Source organism: Osmerus mordax, chromosome 13 (assembly GCF_038355195.1).
Source record: "Osmerus mordax isolate fOsmMor3 chromosome 13, fOsmMor3.pri, whole genome shotgun sequence".
In the NCBI taxonomy this organism is placed as follows: domain Eukaryota; kingdom Metazoa; phylum Chordata; class Actinopteri; order Osmeriformes; family Osmeridae; genus Osmerus; species Osmerus mordax.
Window position 1 is genome coordinate 12,088,784 of NC_090062.1, and position 17,921 is coordinate 12,106,704.

The 17,921-nt window shown below is 48.2% G+C and overlaps 1 protein-coding gene across 1 annotated transcript in view; it reads right to left on the reverse strand.

Moving 5' to 3' along the window:
- The window catches only part of LOC136955790 (transcription initiation factor TFIID subunit 4-like), a 49,552-nt gene that overhangs the window by 26,941 nt on the left and 4,690 nt on the right, over positions 1-17,921 (reverse strand). The window contains exons 3-12 of the mRNA XM_067249524.1: positions 17,030-17,179; positions 16,225-16,347; positions 15,782-15,871; positions 14,885-15,079; positions 13,139-13,205; positions 12,213-12,327; positions 7,396-7,565; positions 4,648-4,778; positions 3,457-3,582; positions 1,077-1,133 (exon numbers count right to left, since the gene is read on the reverse strand). Of these exons, the coding sequence (XP_067105625.1) occupies positions 1,077-1,133; positions 3,457-3,582; positions 4,648-4,778; positions 7,396-7,565; positions 12,213-12,327; positions 13,139-13,205; positions 14,885-15,079; positions 15,782-15,871; positions 16,225-16,347; positions 17,030-17,179 (1,224 nt within the window). The remainder of the gene's footprint in view (positions 1-1,076; positions 1,134-3,456; positions 3,583-4,647; positions 4,779-7,395; positions 7,566-12,212; positions 12,328-13,138; positions 13,206-14,884; positions 15,080-15,781; positions 15,872-16,224; positions 16,348-17,029; positions 17,180-17,921) is intronic.

Genomic DNA, 17,921 nt, shown 5'->3' on the forward strand with positions numbered 1-17,921 from the left:
CTGCCACTTAACAGGGAGGAGATCCACTTTGATCACACGGCCTCGGGCAAACCTATCGCACAGCCTATTACACTACCTAATTTGCATACACGCAGGCTTATGGGTAGGTTGAGATCTAGTCTGAGGGCTTGGAAACCATGGCATGCCACGCTTGCTGGTGGCAGGAGATCTCTCAAACAGGGAAGACACTTACCTTAAATCCGTTTGAACCTTATGCTCGCGGAATTCAAACTATTCAGCATTTTATCAGGTGTTGAGGGAACATTATGGTGACGCTATCTCCATCTCTCAGTATCGCGCCATTCTAGCAATGTGTACAAGGTCCTTGTCCAAATGACACTCATTGTGTATGTGTTTACTTCTTCTGGAGTAAACATCAACAGGCACTAACTTTCAGCGTATCAGAACTATTCCACTTACGCATGCCAAGTTAACCAACCGCAAGATGAGGAAGAGGAAGAGTGGTCTACTTTTGGATCCACTGGGAATTGACACGCTTCCGTCTTAAACTGGGAGGACAAAAACAACTCTATTCTACAAACAGAAGCCATGGCTTTCTACTTCATTTGCGACGTCTCCAATTGGGATCCTTTGTACCTAGCTTCAACAATCCTTTGGAGTCAAGTGTATCTATAACTAGGGAAGTAAAACAGCTTCTATTGGTCCTTTCGAATGCAAATTGTTAATACTGAAACTGGTATTGTGAATCTGAAACACCTTCAATAGGTCCCTCAATCTATCTCCTTAAAAACACCGGTGCACAATGAGTGGCAGTTACCCAAATGTTATCTGGAGCAAGAGAAAGTGAATGGGGGGGGGGGGCATGAGGGGCATGGGGGGGGGGGGTGGTTGAGAGAGAGACGGAGACAGACAGAGTGGGAGGATGTCTTTGGTGTGTGTGCTGTGCTCGCTAGAAAGGAAAATCACTTTTCCAAACGCGGACATCAATCAGCACAAATAATTCCTCCAACTTTGTAAGTCAGACTTTTAAATGGCATTACATATGTAGCGAGGCATGAAAAATTAATACAGCAAAGTCTTCAAATGTCAAGGGTAATGATCTCCACAGCGCTTACCTCCTTAGCTTTCTGTTTCAAGCGAGCCTGCTCTGGGTCCTCTTGCCTGGAGCGACTCTGGCGAATTAAGGGGCGGGGGTGGAGGGGGGGGTGGAGGGGGGGGTGGAGAGAGAGAAAGAGAGGGAGGGAGGAAAAAAACACAGGTTAACAGCTGGTTTAAGGACCCCCTCATCTGTTGCAACCGGCACAAAAATAGTACAAAATGGGAACAGGATACTGGGTGTCAAGGACATCGTATTTGAATTCATAGAAGTGCAAGAGAGCGCCCGGGGGCCCTGTGGCCTTTAAACCCGCTCCAAATCCTGCCGTAAATAAGACGCTCGCGGCAGGTTTTAATCAAAAGGGGGGAGGGTTATTAAAAATTCCGTACAAGCCTGCAGACTGGGGGCATAGGGTGTGAGGAGATTCAGGGGAAAGTGTGCGTCTTGTCTCTGGTTCTGTGCCTGTCCCAGCAGGGCCCACAGCAGCACAGTCCTCCGGAGGGAGCGTGCGGTCTGGGGACTTCACTTTAACTCTTAAGCAGATAACACACCTTGTTCTGAAGCAAGACTGGCCTAGTGCCAAATCATAACCCTCTTGCCTAGCAGAATGTCTGTGTACAGTACTAATGAAGTCTATTAGGTAGTACAACCTGGACTTGTTCTGTATAAAGCAAGGCAATAGAATTATTGAACAACAAATAATTCAATATGTATTAGTTTGTAGTCAAGGTTAGGAATATCATCTTGTAGGCCATGAGTTTTTAGCACGTGAAGTAACACCACTGCACTAGAGAGTCTCGCTCATATAAACAAACATGGGGCTTCCCAATAAGATATTCTATTACCATCAATAATATTCACAGCTCTTCTTTCTACTAAAGGTAATCAAACACCAGCTAGTTAGTTAGCAAGCCTTGTGGCGCTCCACTGCCAGACATTCCACACTCCTGGCCAGCCTCCCTCCCTCCATCTCTCTTTCGCTCACCAGCTCATGCACAGAGGCAGTGGTCCTGCCCTCCTCCTTGCTAATTGGCTTTAAATATATCAGGCGGTTCACGTACTGGTCGGTGTCTCAACTAAGACTAATGCATTTGCCCTCCGGTTGGACGGAGCATCCCCCAAGACTTGAGTCATATTTCAAATGGACACTGGTGGAGGAGGGATTATTTTAGCCCGGCTCTTATTTAAGAGGTCGAATTGAACGGAAGGGGCTGGCAAGAGGGAGGGAGGGAGGCGGTCGGGATGGAGGAGGGAGGGGACACAGATGGACTGTTTACAAAGGGCCACGGTGCCACTGGCATGCTTTACATCTCCTCTGTCAGCTGTCCTCGTTTCCCTCTCACCAGGAAAGGACAAGATGCGTACAGTGTGAGGGTCCATGTGCCTACCTGAAGTGCTCCGTGCGTTCATAAACATGCAGTGAACACAGCGGCGTAGGTATAAACTCCAATATGATGTGACTGGCTATCATCCTGAGGAGCCTGCTAGCCTAGCACAATAAATCAGTCAGTTTTACAAGTGATACTGCTTGTAGAGTACATAAATGCTAAATGGAAATCTTTTTTTATATTTTTTCATTTTTTTTAATGGAAATAATTAGTGTTAAGACCATTCATCACCTTTATATAACTTCTGGTTCACTCTAATGGGTCTCTTTGCTTGGTAATACTGTCATCGACCAGGCTAGTGGTTGAGTAGCTGTTCATCCACTAGCAGGTTTCTAATACCTTAATAACCCTATTAAGACATTGAGGGTCTTTAGGCAGGGACATTAGGTCCATTCAAAATGATTAAAATAATTTGATTCACCTTGGGGGGTGTTCCTGTTCACAACGGACAGTGTCGATCTTTTGAACTCCCGGACACCTTTTCAACTATAAACTCTCTGTCACTCGCGGTGTAAACTGGCTGGTAGCATGTGCTACTCTTGTGAGGTCCAAAAGTTTGTGTGTGTGTGTGTGTGTGTGTGATGATGATACAGAATAGTGTTGAATTGGAGGAACCATCCCGGTCCATGATGTGTTGGGGGAAGGAAGGAAAGGGTGGAATAGCCTCTGGGCGATCAGGTGGGGAAGGAGGGGGCAGTCATGTTATTCCACCGAGGTCACAGTCTATTTCATCTGTTAGGAGTCTAGCACAGGACTACAAGACACACACCACAGCACACACATACACACAAACACATTAGGTCCAGGTGCTTGTACTAAGCATTAGTAGGTAATAAGGGCCTTATCAGACGCTTATTAACATGAATATGTGTTAATAGGACCTACTAACTTACTAAGGCCTTTTTACCTTTTAATGAACTCATTACAAGCACCTGGATCTAAAGAGTTGACCAAACACACAGTGATGGAAATATTTGGGCACGGGCGTGCTTGACACTACTGAGAACCTACTTTGGCTGCCTTCAGCAGAATTTCTCTCTCCTGCTCATCTTTCCTCTGCTTCTCCATCCTCTCCAGATGTTCAAAGAACTTAAGCTGCGACCGTACTTCTCCTGACTGCTCGTACCAGTCGTCATCCTTAGAGAGAGAGAGAAAGAGGGGGAGAGGAGGCGAGAGGGAGGGCGAGATTGCAAGAGAATGAATTAGAATGGCGGGTATGTGAAGATGAGAAATGAGATAATCAACCACAAGTTTGGATAAACATACGGTATACAACTTTAGACACAGCATCAACTCAACCACCAGTGTTCTTTGTTTACACGGATCACCTTCTGTGGAACGTGCCGCCTCGCACTCAGGAGATCACGGGAGACAAGTTGGAGGGGAAAACAAAGTTTGTGGGTCATCAAAAAGTTAATACGATAATTGTTTACTTCGCTTGTGAGCGTGTGTGCTCGTCTCCTAAGCAGCTCCCCCCCCCCCCGTCCTCCGCCCCCCCCCTCCCCCCTCCCCACCTCCACCCCTGTATCCGCTCCTCTCCTCCTCCTCTATCCCTCGTTCTCTCTGTGTGTGGCGATGTGAGGATCTCCGTGGCACGGAGCAGAGGGAGACAGACATCAGAAGGTCTGTCGCCGCGCCTCTCTCATCCCCCCCTCCATCCTTTGTTCCGAGCTGAGCCTGCACTCCTCCGCCGAACGATTCTTCTGCTCCCGCCGCCGCCGTGCTCCATAAAGGCCGCTGCGGCTTTTTCGCTGATGTCAACAGAGTGGCTTCAGAGAGAGAACGGGGGCTCTGTGCTTCTAACACGCCTCATTTACAAACCGCAAAAAAGGCAAAACAATACAAGGGCAGCTGCAGCGCCACGCTCCCTTTCCAGCCTGCCTTCCTCCCGACGCAGAAAAACAGCGTTTCAAAGTTTCCGTGTTTCTCTGCTCTCTTAACGGGCGAGCGCTGTTTGGATTCATGCTTTAATATGCACCAATTAGATGTGGTAACATGGATACATTCAATGCTAGATGTTTATGTCACTAAAGACAATAGCGACCCACCTCTGTGCGTGTGTTTGTGTTTGTTTGTGTTCTGACAGACTGTGAACGCTGCACTAAACTATTTATCACTTTAGTGTAAAAAGTACTGGCAATATCTTGTTGCTTGTGAATTTGGCTGTGTGTGTGTATGTGTGCATGTGAGTATGAAACTTACTTTACAAGCATCCAGTCTGTGCTGTGCGATAGCGGACACCTTCTCCAGAACGGTGCGCAGACGAGACTGAGTGGCGTGAGAGATGAAGGTGGCAGCCTCCAGAGGAACTTCACTGACTCCATACTTCTTAGCTGTGAGAACCCACACACACACACACACACACACAACACACACACACCCAGAAGTCCAACATAAACACCTCCCCAAACTTGTGGCGTCTTTAATAAAAGATTCACCTTTTGAATCACAGCACCTGCGCTGTGTGAATATTATACCTACAGTATATAGCCATCTATATAGTTTAACGGAAGTAGTTTTAAAGTTAGGTGGAAGTCCACCTAACTTTAAACGATCATTTTAGTAGGAGCAAAACTAGTTTCTGAAGTGGCAACACAGAGGAGTTGAATAGTCTAATACCATTAACATATTTTTCTCTCTGGCAACCTTTTAAGTAAACCACACCAATTATATTAATCAACTGTGCAATACAGTTATTTTTTTCTGTTGAATATTTTGAAATAATTTAGATTGCTATGAGCCTGATAATTGGTGTTACAATACATAAACATTTTCTTTGGGTCTCAAGCGATGTCAAAGGGTAAAAACAGAAAAATGCTCCCATCCCCTGAAATATAGGGGGCTTCGAGGATCATCAATATTTTATAAAAACATTGAGGGACCGGGCCAAAGAAAGCTGATTCTGGAAGAAAGATCCACATTCCTTATTTAGCTGTAATGTAGGCCATGCTAGTACCTAGCTTAGGAGAGTTTACACTGAATTAAAAGGATTTCCGTTCATTTCTATTTGTTTTCATCGTCTTTTCCTGGATTTGTTTTAACTTTCGGGTACGCCACAGCTGCCCTTAACCGGGCCAGGGAACTAGCTGCACTCTGCTCTCGTCTCTTTGGATTTGCGTGTTCTTGAGCGTGTCTCTGCAGAGTTGGACCTCTGAGGTACCCATGCACCATCATTTACTTTGAGAGGCTGTTTCTGCAGAACTCCAGCTGTGCTTGTGTTCGAGTCCCTGAGAGTCAGGAGGGAGTTGCTGTTTGCGGTTTTTCACAAATGAAGCTGGCCTCCGGCTCAAGGACAAGCCTGAAGAACTATGAGGGAGAGGGAGAGAGTGGGAGCGAATGAGGGAGAGGGTGTAGGAGGTAGGAGGGGGGCAGAGTGAGATAGAGAGCATGATGAAAGAGGCTAGATAGAGGATGACAAAATGAGAGAGAGACAGATAGAGAGAGGCAGACAGAGAAAGAAGCGAGGGGAGGGAACCTCTTCCTAATCTACATTTAAACCTGAAGGACAAAATCAGACCAACATCCACCTGCCTGTCCAGCAGGAGCAGCAGAGAGAGATGGGAGGGCAGAGGACAGGAAGGAAGAGCAGACATGGGGAGGCAGGGCAAAGAGGCAGGCAGGCAGGTTAGGGAGGCAGGGTACGTAAGCAGCAAGGCAGAGCAAGGAGGCAGGGTACAGAGGCAGAGCAGGGAGGCAGGGTATGGAGGCAGCAAGACAGGGCAGGGAGGCAGGAGAGGAAGGCAGCAAAGCAGGGCATGGAGGCAGTGAGCAGAGAGGTAATTCCGGGCTGCATTGTGTTGTGTTGTGTTAGAGACGGAGGAAGAAGGGTAGCGCTTCTCTGATTGAGCCGAGTTGGCAGGCCGGGGAGCCTCCCTTGGTCTGCTGTCAGCAGAGACTGCACGGCGGCCAATCACTGACACAACAAAGCCACCCGAGTGCCACTCCCCAGCAGGGGGCGCTGTGGCCTCCTGCCCGCGCCACACAGTGCCCCCAGAGGACGATTTACATTTTTGACGGCCTTCTGTTCCCCGGGTGACGGGATAACAACCACACCGAGGTACCAGTGAGATGCTTGTGACCCGTGGGCCTGTCTGCTAATCCAAGGATACTTAATTGAAGTAAAACAGGAAGAGTACTACGGAACTCGCTGTTGTGCCGAATTATACCGTGTCTTTTTTTCAGACGTCTGGCGTGTGACTTACTGAGGACAGTTGTTTGGAGTAATAACACTCATTTGCACCCTCACGCGTTTGCTTGACACAGATATAACAAAAACCTGGATTGTGCTAACCTAAGTGGCATGTAATACCGTTGACTATCGTCCCAGGCCAGAGGAGATACTATCACACGGTTGACTCTTACATGGACAGGCGAAGGAACAGAGAGCGAATCTGCTTTTGTCAAGTTAACGCACGCACACAATAAAATCCTATGAGAGAGAACATACTGTGGTCTTGGAACTAGCAGCTCTGAATTCTCCTCTCAGTCTACAGGACAATCTGACAAGAAGCCTTCAAAAGACAGACCTATAAAGTATTTATGTCTGAGCCTGGGGTCTAGTAAGTTCAGACAGCCACTGAAGAATTCATTAAAGGAGGTGAAAGAACTGTTAAATGTACCAAATTTAAACTGAGGGGCCAAAAGAGAAACAGGCTTTGCCCAGGAACATCAGGGAAGGCAAATCAAACTGTCTTTAGTGATGACACTACAAAATGGAAAAACAACTAGATAAAAACACAGAAAGAAACAGATGGATTTCATCATTCACTGAGTGTCTGGCCTATATTCGGAAGCCACAGCAAAAGTTTGTGGTAGACATATTGTGAGTTCATAATAGTCATAATACAACAATAAATGGTTGAATCTGAAGTTCTAAGGTGAACTACAAAACTATGCCGATAACTAACTGTATTCAGCATGGACGTGTATGGGTGCGCTTGGTGCAGTTACCTGTCTCCAGGATGCGTTTGTGCAGCAGACCTGGGTGGAGGAAGGCCTCGTCCTTACAGGAGCGGATCTGAGTGCCCACCAGCTCGGAGTTGGTTGCCAGAATACGAGCGCTCTCCTCGTTCAGGTTCACCCCGGCCATGGACGCCACGTCATTGATGTCATCATCGTCCCTTAGAGAGAGACACACAACCAGGAGCTCACTCTACCATGCTTTGACTTCAGCACTAAATCACACATCGAGGCCAAGTGGACCTAATCCAATAGCTTTTTGTACGTCATGGGTTTATCATAACTGTCCATTTACGCATGAAAACTCAATGCAACTTATAAGTAGCCAATTTCATTTCTCCTTCAACTGTGCTTCTGACAACACAAGTCTCTTGGATGTTACAATACAATATCCCTGAAGTGCCATGGAAGAAAACTCATTTTCATTTTGGTATACATGCACTAGCGCTGTTTGTTCATGGTGATTCAATGAAGGCAATACATTGGTAAAGACGCAGTCTATTTGAATAGGGCTCATTCCGGAGCCCATTTGAGGCAGCGTGTGGTTGCCGCGGTAGGGAGATTTACTGTGTTTGTATGCAGGCTAGCTGGCTAAGGATGCTCAAGAGGATTGTAGCTACAATGATGAATCTGGCAATATACTAATATCAACAATCATTGTTTACAGAAGCTGCAATGTGTTATAGGCCAGTAGAGATCTCAGCCATTCCTCACAACCAAGTCTGACTTCTCACCAGCTACAGTGCTTATATATCTTCCATTTTCTTTCATATGGATACAGCCTGAAGGGATTTTGTGAAGCGGAGAGAGTTTGTTACATAGAATCAGTAAGGAAGTCTTGATGTTGCACTCTCTGTAAAGAGGTCTGGGTCTGCAGAATTCCTGTGTTGGCTGCATCTCTGCATAAATCCACCTTACATTTTTTCATATGACTATCCCTACCCAAATGTTAAGTTGACAGCGATGGACAACAAACAGTCCCTGAAATCGTTCTCTTTCATTAAAAGTCTATGAGTGCTAACGTGCTAAGCTAACGGGGGTGGCCCCCGCCGTGCGAGCAGCCCCTCCCCGGCTGGCAGAGCCCTGAGCGGGCAGAGTGGGAACGCTGAGCCTCTGAGTGGCGCTGACAGAGGGCACAGAGAACCACAGGACGCACACAGGGCGCCCGCTCCACCGCCCGCACGCCTCCACAGTCGTTTGCGTTCGCTTCGCCGCCGCTGGTTCCAACAGGGGTTACATGTTTGAGGCCAGCTCTTGAGGCACCCCGGGCACCCACACACACACACACTCACACACACACCGTTGCCCCCCCCCCCCCCCCCCCCCCCCCCCCGCTGTGGTGTTCCTGTTCTTGGGTAAGGCCAGCGAGGCCCTATATGAGTCCTGACACCACGGCGGGAGGTTGACAAAGGGGATTAGAGCTGCCCCTACACCAACCACCTCCTCACCAACCCAGAGTCTAATTACATCGCCCTGCAGAATCTCCCCAACAACACACAACCATGGATACCCCTCCTCCTGCGCACCCCCACCATCCCTATCATCCCATTCTGTAGGATATGTCCCCCTGTTCTAGCCTATGGAAGGTTTCATAACTATCACCTTAACTATAGTTTATTTAAGTTTAAGTTTATTGGACGTTTGCAACAAGTACACATGAAAGCACATTGGAAATCATGCATGGCTCAGTCAGGCTCCTCTCAACAGTTTCCTAGTAGCCTAACCTAAGTACTAAGTAGATGGATGTAAATCTTAATTTCTAAATAAATAAATCCTAATCCAATGTGACCATTTAGTGAAGGTTTGATATAGATATACCTCAAACAAAAAAAGATATGCTATTTATGGTATAACAGCGTAATTATAATCAACATGGATAATGTACATGGACAAGCTAAAGTGATTTGAACTGAAAGGCGGCTCTGTTCTTGAAGGACATGATATGGTCTGGGGTGTGTGGCCAGTGCTAAAATCAAACGGATACACTAACGACAGGACTGACATTTAAAGAGTGGAACAAGATATGAAATGCAGAATAACTCGATGTGTAGAATATACCTCCGTCCCCGTTAATAAAGGAGAGATGTAATTAGCTGGCGCCGTGGAGGAATAGAAGCTTCTCAATGATTGGTTTGATTTTGCTCAGGGACATTCTACCCCAGGCCATGTGAATACATATGCATGTACTTTCCATATAAAACTGGGATTCCAGCAAGGGCACGCCATAGGTGGTGAGTGGATTGCTCGGCCACAGTGTGTGTGTGTGTGTGTGTGTGTGTGTGTGTCTGTATATGAATGGATGGTGGGTATCCACCAGGCAGGGACCTGGCTCTCATTCCTCCCCCCAGAGAGTCTCCCTGTGCCCACGGAGGGGTGTCTGAGTAAGCCCTGTGTGTGGAGCTACCACCCTCCATGCAGTCCTACTGCACACAGAGAGTGAGAGAAAAGAGAGAGAGAGAGAGAGAGAGAGAGAGAGAGAGAGAGAGAGAGAGAGAGAGAGAGAGAGAGAGAGAGAGAGAGGACCTCCTGGGACTCTCCTCCCAATAGGCAGAGGTGGATTCAGAGGGCTGCTGACAAAGTTGTGTTTAAGGCCAGCGTGGAGTCCAGGCACAGTCTTGGTGTGTGTGTGTGTGTGTGTGAGTCCAGTCTAGTCTGGATTTAGGGGGTGGGTGGGTATGACCCAGACGTGGCATTGAGGGGAAGGATTTGAGGGGATGAGGGTGAGCTCAGTGCTGGCAGAGAACTGTGGGACGCGGCAGTGATTAAAGCGGATGTGGAGTGTTTACAGAGAGGGGGGGGGGGATGCAGAGACAGCTGCTTTCACTCAGCACTGTAAACTACACACACACAACACACACACACACACCACACACAACACACACACATGGCTGTGGCCAATCTGGGAACCCTACAAGCCCTCCAGTGTGTGTACTGTGCTGTGTGCAGCTGGACCAGTGGGCTGGCAGGCTGGCTGAGATGTTACCACCCAGATCACACACACACACACACACACACACTGCCACCCTGGAGACTCAGTGCTGACCAGCAGAATAACCACATACTGGAAGGCTAAGCTGGAAGATGCAGCCAAATAGTTGGCTGGTTGTGCTTGTGACCAAGAACATGAAACGACAATAACCAAGCTACTGACAATGAATCACGTTGTGAATATTTTAATTAAACACACCATTGTATTTTAGTTTTTTTCCTGATTGAATTGCAATTCAATTCAAGGGGATAACTATTCAATTACAATTGCAATTGCAATTGACTTGTAACTAAGGTACATATGATCAAATAAAAAGAGTCAGTAGCATCAGTATTTTCAGAGTAGGGAGGGAGGCCTGTCAGCCAATAGCTGGTCCATTGTGCTCCCACGCTGAGAGCTGCTGGAGGGGCTCAGAGGTGCTTTGGGGGAGGGGGCGGGGGGGAGGGGGCGAGTGGGAGGGGAGGGGGGGCTTGACTACCATCACCACATCCCCACCCTTCTCTGCACCACAGGGCTCCGTTCCAACATGTACAGGAGCCCTCGGGTGAGAACCAGGGGAGTAAACACAAAACATCACAAGTCCACTCTCCAACTAGGGAGAGGAGGGCCTGAGTGTTTCCCCCCCCCCCCCCCCCCCCCCCCCTCCCCCCGTGTTCACCAGAAGGTTTAATATAGGCTGGTTCAACCCTATTTGATTCGACTAGAAAACATGCAATAAAGGTGTGTTTTTGGTAAATTGGGGCAGACACACAAACACACACACACACACACACATACAAACACACACACAAAAGCACCAGAGGGAAAAGGTCGTCAGTAACAAGCAGGCCTGACAGCTTAATTACCAAGGCCACTAAAGATTTATTGGTTTATCAATCAGGGCCCGAGGCCTCTACTTTCCCCCCAGGAGTCCGGCCCATAGCCCATTGGCCCATGTGACCTAGACTCCACTCAGCCCGCTGGCCTGGTCACACAGGGGCCATCTTCTCCCACCCCCATCCCTGACACACGCACACGCAGACAGCACACAGACATAGGACTGCACACTTGCACGCAGGGAAACAGACCTAAACTCGCAAAAGGAACCCACAAATACACGCACAGGCCTGTCCACATTTACATACCATATGGACAGACAGTAATCCACACACAACAACACAGACACACATGAATGCTTGTCACACAGCCAGACATACACATACTGCAGCTGCACTGCTAATGTTGTTGTCTACAAACAGCAGCACTGGCCAAGATGCAGCAAGCTACCTGGGGCAGTAGAGGGAGCCGTGGTGTGGTCTAAACCTTTACTGGTTCATTAACTGTCCATCTGAGCCTTTAATGTATGAACAGCTATTGATACAACAAAAGGCCCGTTCACAATTCAGGTTTATTGTGGTTTACATCTTACAGAATAGTGTGTAAGTTAATGACCCTGAATGGTCTACTGACTGAGAGAGTGTGTTTGTGTGTGTGTTTGTGCGTGTAGGGGGGGGGGGGGGGGAGCACCTGCTAGCCAGACAGCCATCGAGCGAGCCAGTCAATCAGCCTGCCACACAGCCAGTCAGCCAGCAAAACAGCCAGGCAGAGTGCCAACCAGCCAGAGAAGGAGAAACTCCTGGCCTTAGCTGAGAGTGTAGCCTGTAGTCATCTAGATCATATTAGTGAAATGCTGCCCTCATGTGCTGGCTGTCCAGAACAGTCTCACTCCTTGTTCTCTCTCTCTCTCTCTCTCTCTCTCTCTCTCTCTCTCTCTCTCTCTCTCTCTCTCTCTCTCTCTCTCGCTCTCTCGTTCTCTCCCAGTGCGTGGTCGGTCCTGTACCTGAAAGTACCGCCTCCAGGATCGTTGAGCTTGTTTTTCTGATTCCCCGACACCTGAACGGCAAAGCCCCCGGGACTCCTGCCCGCCTGTATCGTGGCTCCCTTCCCCATCAAGCCTGGGAAAGAAGGAGGAGGGGGGGGGGGGGGGTAAAGACAACAACAAGAGGTAATATTATCATCATCTGTCCCTTTGGATCAACATCAACTACCCTCTTGTCTGTGGGACTACCTTTAACCAAGCCTATCTCACAAGGGAGAGGGAGATGGAGGCGAAGCTAATGCTAAGACTCTCCTCAGGTTTGGATAGGGAAACATCATTCTGTCAATATCACTGCGCCTCACCGACTCACGCTTCCTTACATGGCCACGCCGCATCCTGCTCTGAGACACGTTTCCGGAGAGGCACAAGGACTGCCAGAGTGAATTTAAACTTGATTTTAACAGGCATGTTCCTAGCCAAGAGGCAAAAAGTATTTTTAGAACTTTTCCCCGCGTTCCAATTTATGGGCATACAACAACCTACAGATCTTTGACTGTGGGCAATATGGGAGAGGGGCAGATCGAATTTGTATGCACCTCTGATCACACAAGCACGCGCGCACACACACACACACACACAAAACCAAAAAAACACCCACTTGACTGTAAACCAATTCTACAAAGACCAAAACAGTAGTGTTTTGGTCCAGGTGTCCAGTGTCCAGGTGGTATGGGTCAGCATGAGGAGGTAGTGTTCGAGAGAGTGTGCTAAGTGACCGGAGCAGGACAGAAACCACTTGTTATCTCCTATATGCTCACACCTTTCACACACACACATTGGATGACAGGGGCATTCCCTGACGTGCTCGTCTGAGGTGTACATGATGGATGACTGAATAGATAGACAGCGACGCCTTCTTAGCTCATCTGAACGCCGTCACAGCCCACCTCGTGTCTGTGTGATCACCAAGGGCATCTGGACTTGGCTGCCAGCAGTGCCCGCTCGCTTGACACCCTGAAGAAAATGAGAGAGAGAAATAATAATAAATGAGCCAAGGTAAAAGATTAAATATATTCATCTATGATATGGACAGCTTCTGATTCGTTTTTAAGTACAAGTTAATGTGAGTTTACTGTTACGTGAACTGGCATACAAGTATACACAGAACAGTGCCTTTAATGACTTTAGTGTTGTACGCTATGTGTGTGAGTAGGTTATTCTATGCATGTGCATCTGGCCATGAGACAAAGACAGTGGGAAGAGAACAACATAAAAAAAAGTAGCGCCAGAGAGAAAATGTGAGTGTGTGTATGTGTGTGTGCGTGTGCACATGGGGTGGGGGCTGTGCACTAATAGAGACACTTCCTTCCTAGCGTGCAGCCTATAGCAGAGCCTCAGGCCCAGCCATCCATTCCCACCAGTTTGCTTTCCACTGCATATTTTTTAGCCTTGTTTCCCATTCCCTGACACATGCTATATTACTGTTCAAGGCCCTGAAAGAGATACACGGCCATTTCCCACACAGAGACACTCCAGGGGCTTTGGAGAAGAGCAAAAAATATATTCAGCAAGAGTTGCACCTCTGGCCAAGCTGCGACACAGTTGGAGAAAAGCACAGGTAAAGTTGTGAAAGCTGAGACAGTTTGGCTTGTTTGGGAGTCTGCCGTGAAGAAGACAGAGCTTCCTGTACTACAGTTTGGCATCCGGGTTCAGCCTCGGACTGTTGCTGTACCAGAGGCTACAGTTTACAAATGTTTTAATGTGTGACCTATGGCAGAGATGACACAGCATCGATCCAGACGGTGCTGTATCAGAGAGGGTGGATAGGTCAGAGAGGGGTGGAGGGTGGTAAGTCTTAGGAACACAGAGAGTGTGGGTGGGAGAAAGAGACGGAGCGAGAGAGACAGAGAAAGAGTAATGGAAGGGCGGGCAGGGATGTGCTGAGCTTTGATGCCTCAGTGCAGCCTCATTGACCCAGAGTTGACCTAGTTCGCTCTCTTCACCCACTACTGGCAGCAGCATCTCACAGAGCTGCACCCTGACTACACCTGCCAGTGTGTCCCCGGCGACCGGAGGGAGAAGTAGAGACAGAAAGACAGAGAATTGACACAGTCAGAGGGAGACTAAGAGAGAGCACAACACACAGGGATCCCACACATGGACACCATTACAGTGGGACAAAAGAAACACCCACTCATCTATCTACCTTACCTACCTAACCCTAAACAGTTGGCTGTTTACCTGACTGGACAAACTACTGACTGGACAAATTATTTTAAATGATGTCCTAAAACTGAATAATAAATGTGTTAATATACGTGTAATAATAAATAAACAATATTATATTTCTCATAACTAAATGTTCATTGTAGTTCTCATAACTGTATCGATGCTACGAAATTAAACAGGCTGTCAGTAAAACCTTGATATCCTGTTCACTGTAGCTGAGTGAAAAAGGATGAAAACAGCCTTTGCGGTTTAAAAACAACAGTATTTTCCCTCAGCTCAACCCACTTGTCCTGTGACTCATATGAGGGGGTGTCATGCTTGCTCCAGGAGCCTGGCTCACAGCTAACATGACTCCTGGCCATGCTAACACAGAGGCTATCTCTAATGCATAAATCCTGGCCACACAAACACGGAATCTAACACTGCCGACGTGATGCCCGCTGTGCCAGGCTACAGCTACCCACCAGGGCAGCTGTGTGTCCGACGGGTAGCGCCCCGGCCCCGGTAGCGGCTATGCTGTTGGGCTGGCGCACACGGACAGCTGGCCCAGCAACGATGGCAGGCATGGAGGCTGCGGGCGGGGGTTTCTGCTGCTGGGGAGGCTGGGTCAGGGAATGCTGACTGCTGAGCAGAGACAACCGCAGGGCTGGGAGACTCTTCTGTTGACCACACAGCAGAGGAACACAGGAAGGTTTTTTTTATGCACAGGCAACATGTTTTCTCCTAGATATACAATACGGCATTCATGAGGATTATAACAATTTTATTTTCAAACTGTTGTGTTTGTATGCCATCTACCAAAAAATGTATGTTCACTCAGATAATGCCAAAAGCTAAAAAGAATGATGAAAGCTTAAACTATGAGTTGTAACTGACATATATGAATGTCATAATGAATCATTTAATAATATGATATTCTTAGTAACATGTACTCTAAGCTTAGTGGCAGTCAGGCCTGCAATATTGATGCAGGTCTGTCTGCGTCCAAACTATTCCAGGCAGGGGTTTGTTATGACAAGTGTGACCTAACATTGCATGACAACATCACTGTGTTTGTGGCTGACTGGCAAGCTGGGTGGCATGATGTGACGCTCACCAAACTGGTGTGGGGGGGGCCTGCCGGCTACGGGCACGGGGTGCTGGAAGGGGGGGGGGGGGGGGGGCAGAGCACTGTCACACTCAGGCTGGAGTGAGGCGTCCTGTACGTCACAAGGTGCCTGCCTTTGTCTGTCTGTATATCTGTCTGTCTCTCTATATGTCTTCCTGTATATCTGTCTGTCTGTCTCTCTATCTGTCTTCCTGTATGTCTGTCTGTCTGTCGGTATGCCTATCAGGGGTGTCGGTTTCCGTGCTGTACCCACCTTCAGGAAGGGCACCAGGTAAGGCTGGGGGGACGACTTGAGCTCCAGCTGTAGCCGGTTGGTGAACTCCTCTGGTTCGATCTTAGCATCCTGATGATGTATGAGGGGATGACAGAGGATGAATAAACACAGTCCAGTCAAGGTCACCGAGGTTAACTGGAGCAGGCTGTGGGAACAGGGAGAGGAAATCACCTCCTCACAGGCATTTTTGACACTGGTATAAAAAATTAATATCCCACTGGATTCTATTAATTATTAACACCATGTCAAGAGGACCTGCTTAGAGTTTTGTGCTGACATCTAGAGGGGAAATGAATACATGACATAAAAAAATGATTTACAATGACTCTCATACTACTTTAATACTCTCTAAAGACACAAAAATGAGTTTTCCCTGTATTCCAGTTTGTGAGACTGTGATATTATGGGAGACTGAGGCTCACCAGTAGGTCCTGCACGAGGGCCTTCACATTACGTGAAGTGTCAGGAGAAGGAGAGTTGTGAGACGCCAGTTTGATGAGCGTGGCCAGGAAGTTCTTACATTTCTTCACGTTTTCCTGCATCTCCTAGAAAGGTAGACAAACCTTTTACTTCACATTCAAAACATATAACTATAAATCCACTGTATCCAATCCCATTTTATTTACTGCATATCTTCTGTATACTAACTACTTTACATCAGATATAAAATCATCAAACCACTGGTGAAAATGGCATGAAATACAACTCTGAGGCCTGCACTTGCATACTTCATGCGCTGTGAAATCATCTTGGCTGCCAAATAAGATATGGCACCTGTCCTCAGTGCGAGCCAATGGTATCAGTCAGTGTACTCTAGCCTGGAGATGAGCAGTAGTTCTTATGAAGGAGAGAATGATAGAGTGGAAGAGAGGGACAGAAAGTGAAAGAAGGAAAAGGTGAGAGGGAAAAAGAGAGATAGGAATTGTGTGCGTGTGTGTGAGCATGTTCACATTTGTGTGTGTATATGCCTGTTTGTTTGCCTGCTAGCATATTACTGTGTGTGAGAGGTTTGCATGTACCCAGCTGTGTGAAGCTGTGGATGGTGGTGTTTTGTGTCTGCTCATGTGTGTGTCTGAGTCTTTGTCCCGTGCCCAGCTGTGTGAGGCCGGGGAGGGTGGTGACACAGCCAGCCTGCTGGCAGCTGTGACAGCGCTGGGGCCAGGGGAAGCCACAGGGAGGGGGGGACATGGCGTAGCCCAAGCCCCACCTCAACCACGGAGCACAGACCTGGGAGACGGCAGCGGCTCCGGGGCCCGTCGGAGCATTGGTGGTCTGCGGGGGCAGGGCTGGCTGCGAGGCGGCCTGGGCCTGGGGGGGCAGGACTGCAGGGGCCTGCTGAGGAGCCGTCACCGCCACGGCTGGCGCCACGGGGCCCTTCTGGAAAAGCAAGGAGCAGACAGAGAGATAAACAGGACGTGACGTCTCCCTTCCAGCAAGGCCACAGAGAACAGGAGGGAGGCGGCATGGTGTTCCTGTCACATCGGGTGTCCTGACTTCAGTGGACATCGCTTAACAGAGATGAAGTGTGTGTGTGTGTGTGGGGGGGGGGGGGGGGGGGGGCAGGGGGGCAGAGCAGCTCTTCCCAATAATAGCATCACCTGACTGAGAAAAGTTTTTAAATGATTTTGGAATGGTCCAGTACATACACATGCTAGGATTCACACCTTGGACTGACCCCTGACCTTCCCCAAAACTCTCTGTTGAACAGGCCACCCACTAGGACACTAAAAGACTACAAATTTAATCTTTTCATACACTATTTCAAGAAGAATACTTTTTTACTGGTCAGGTAAGATAACCGAAAGCTGCCTAACAGAGGGACCTACGGTGTTTGCTCACAAGGTGGGCCAATAGTGATCAAAGGATGGTAGACTACTGTAGTTAGCTTATAGAGTGAAGCTGATCAGTGAGTGTTTACCTAATATTATCATGTGCTACCATCTAAAGTCTCTCCTTACAGCAATTATCCATGGTAAAGGAAGGGGTTTGGTGTGAGGGAGAGGGCTGGGTATGGTAACTAACATGGCACCATGCTGGTGCCCCTCGGCTCAGAGGGCACATTGCCCATTCTGCCTGCCTGGACATTGGTCCAGGGTGCTGGCTCTCAGCCTCACATTCA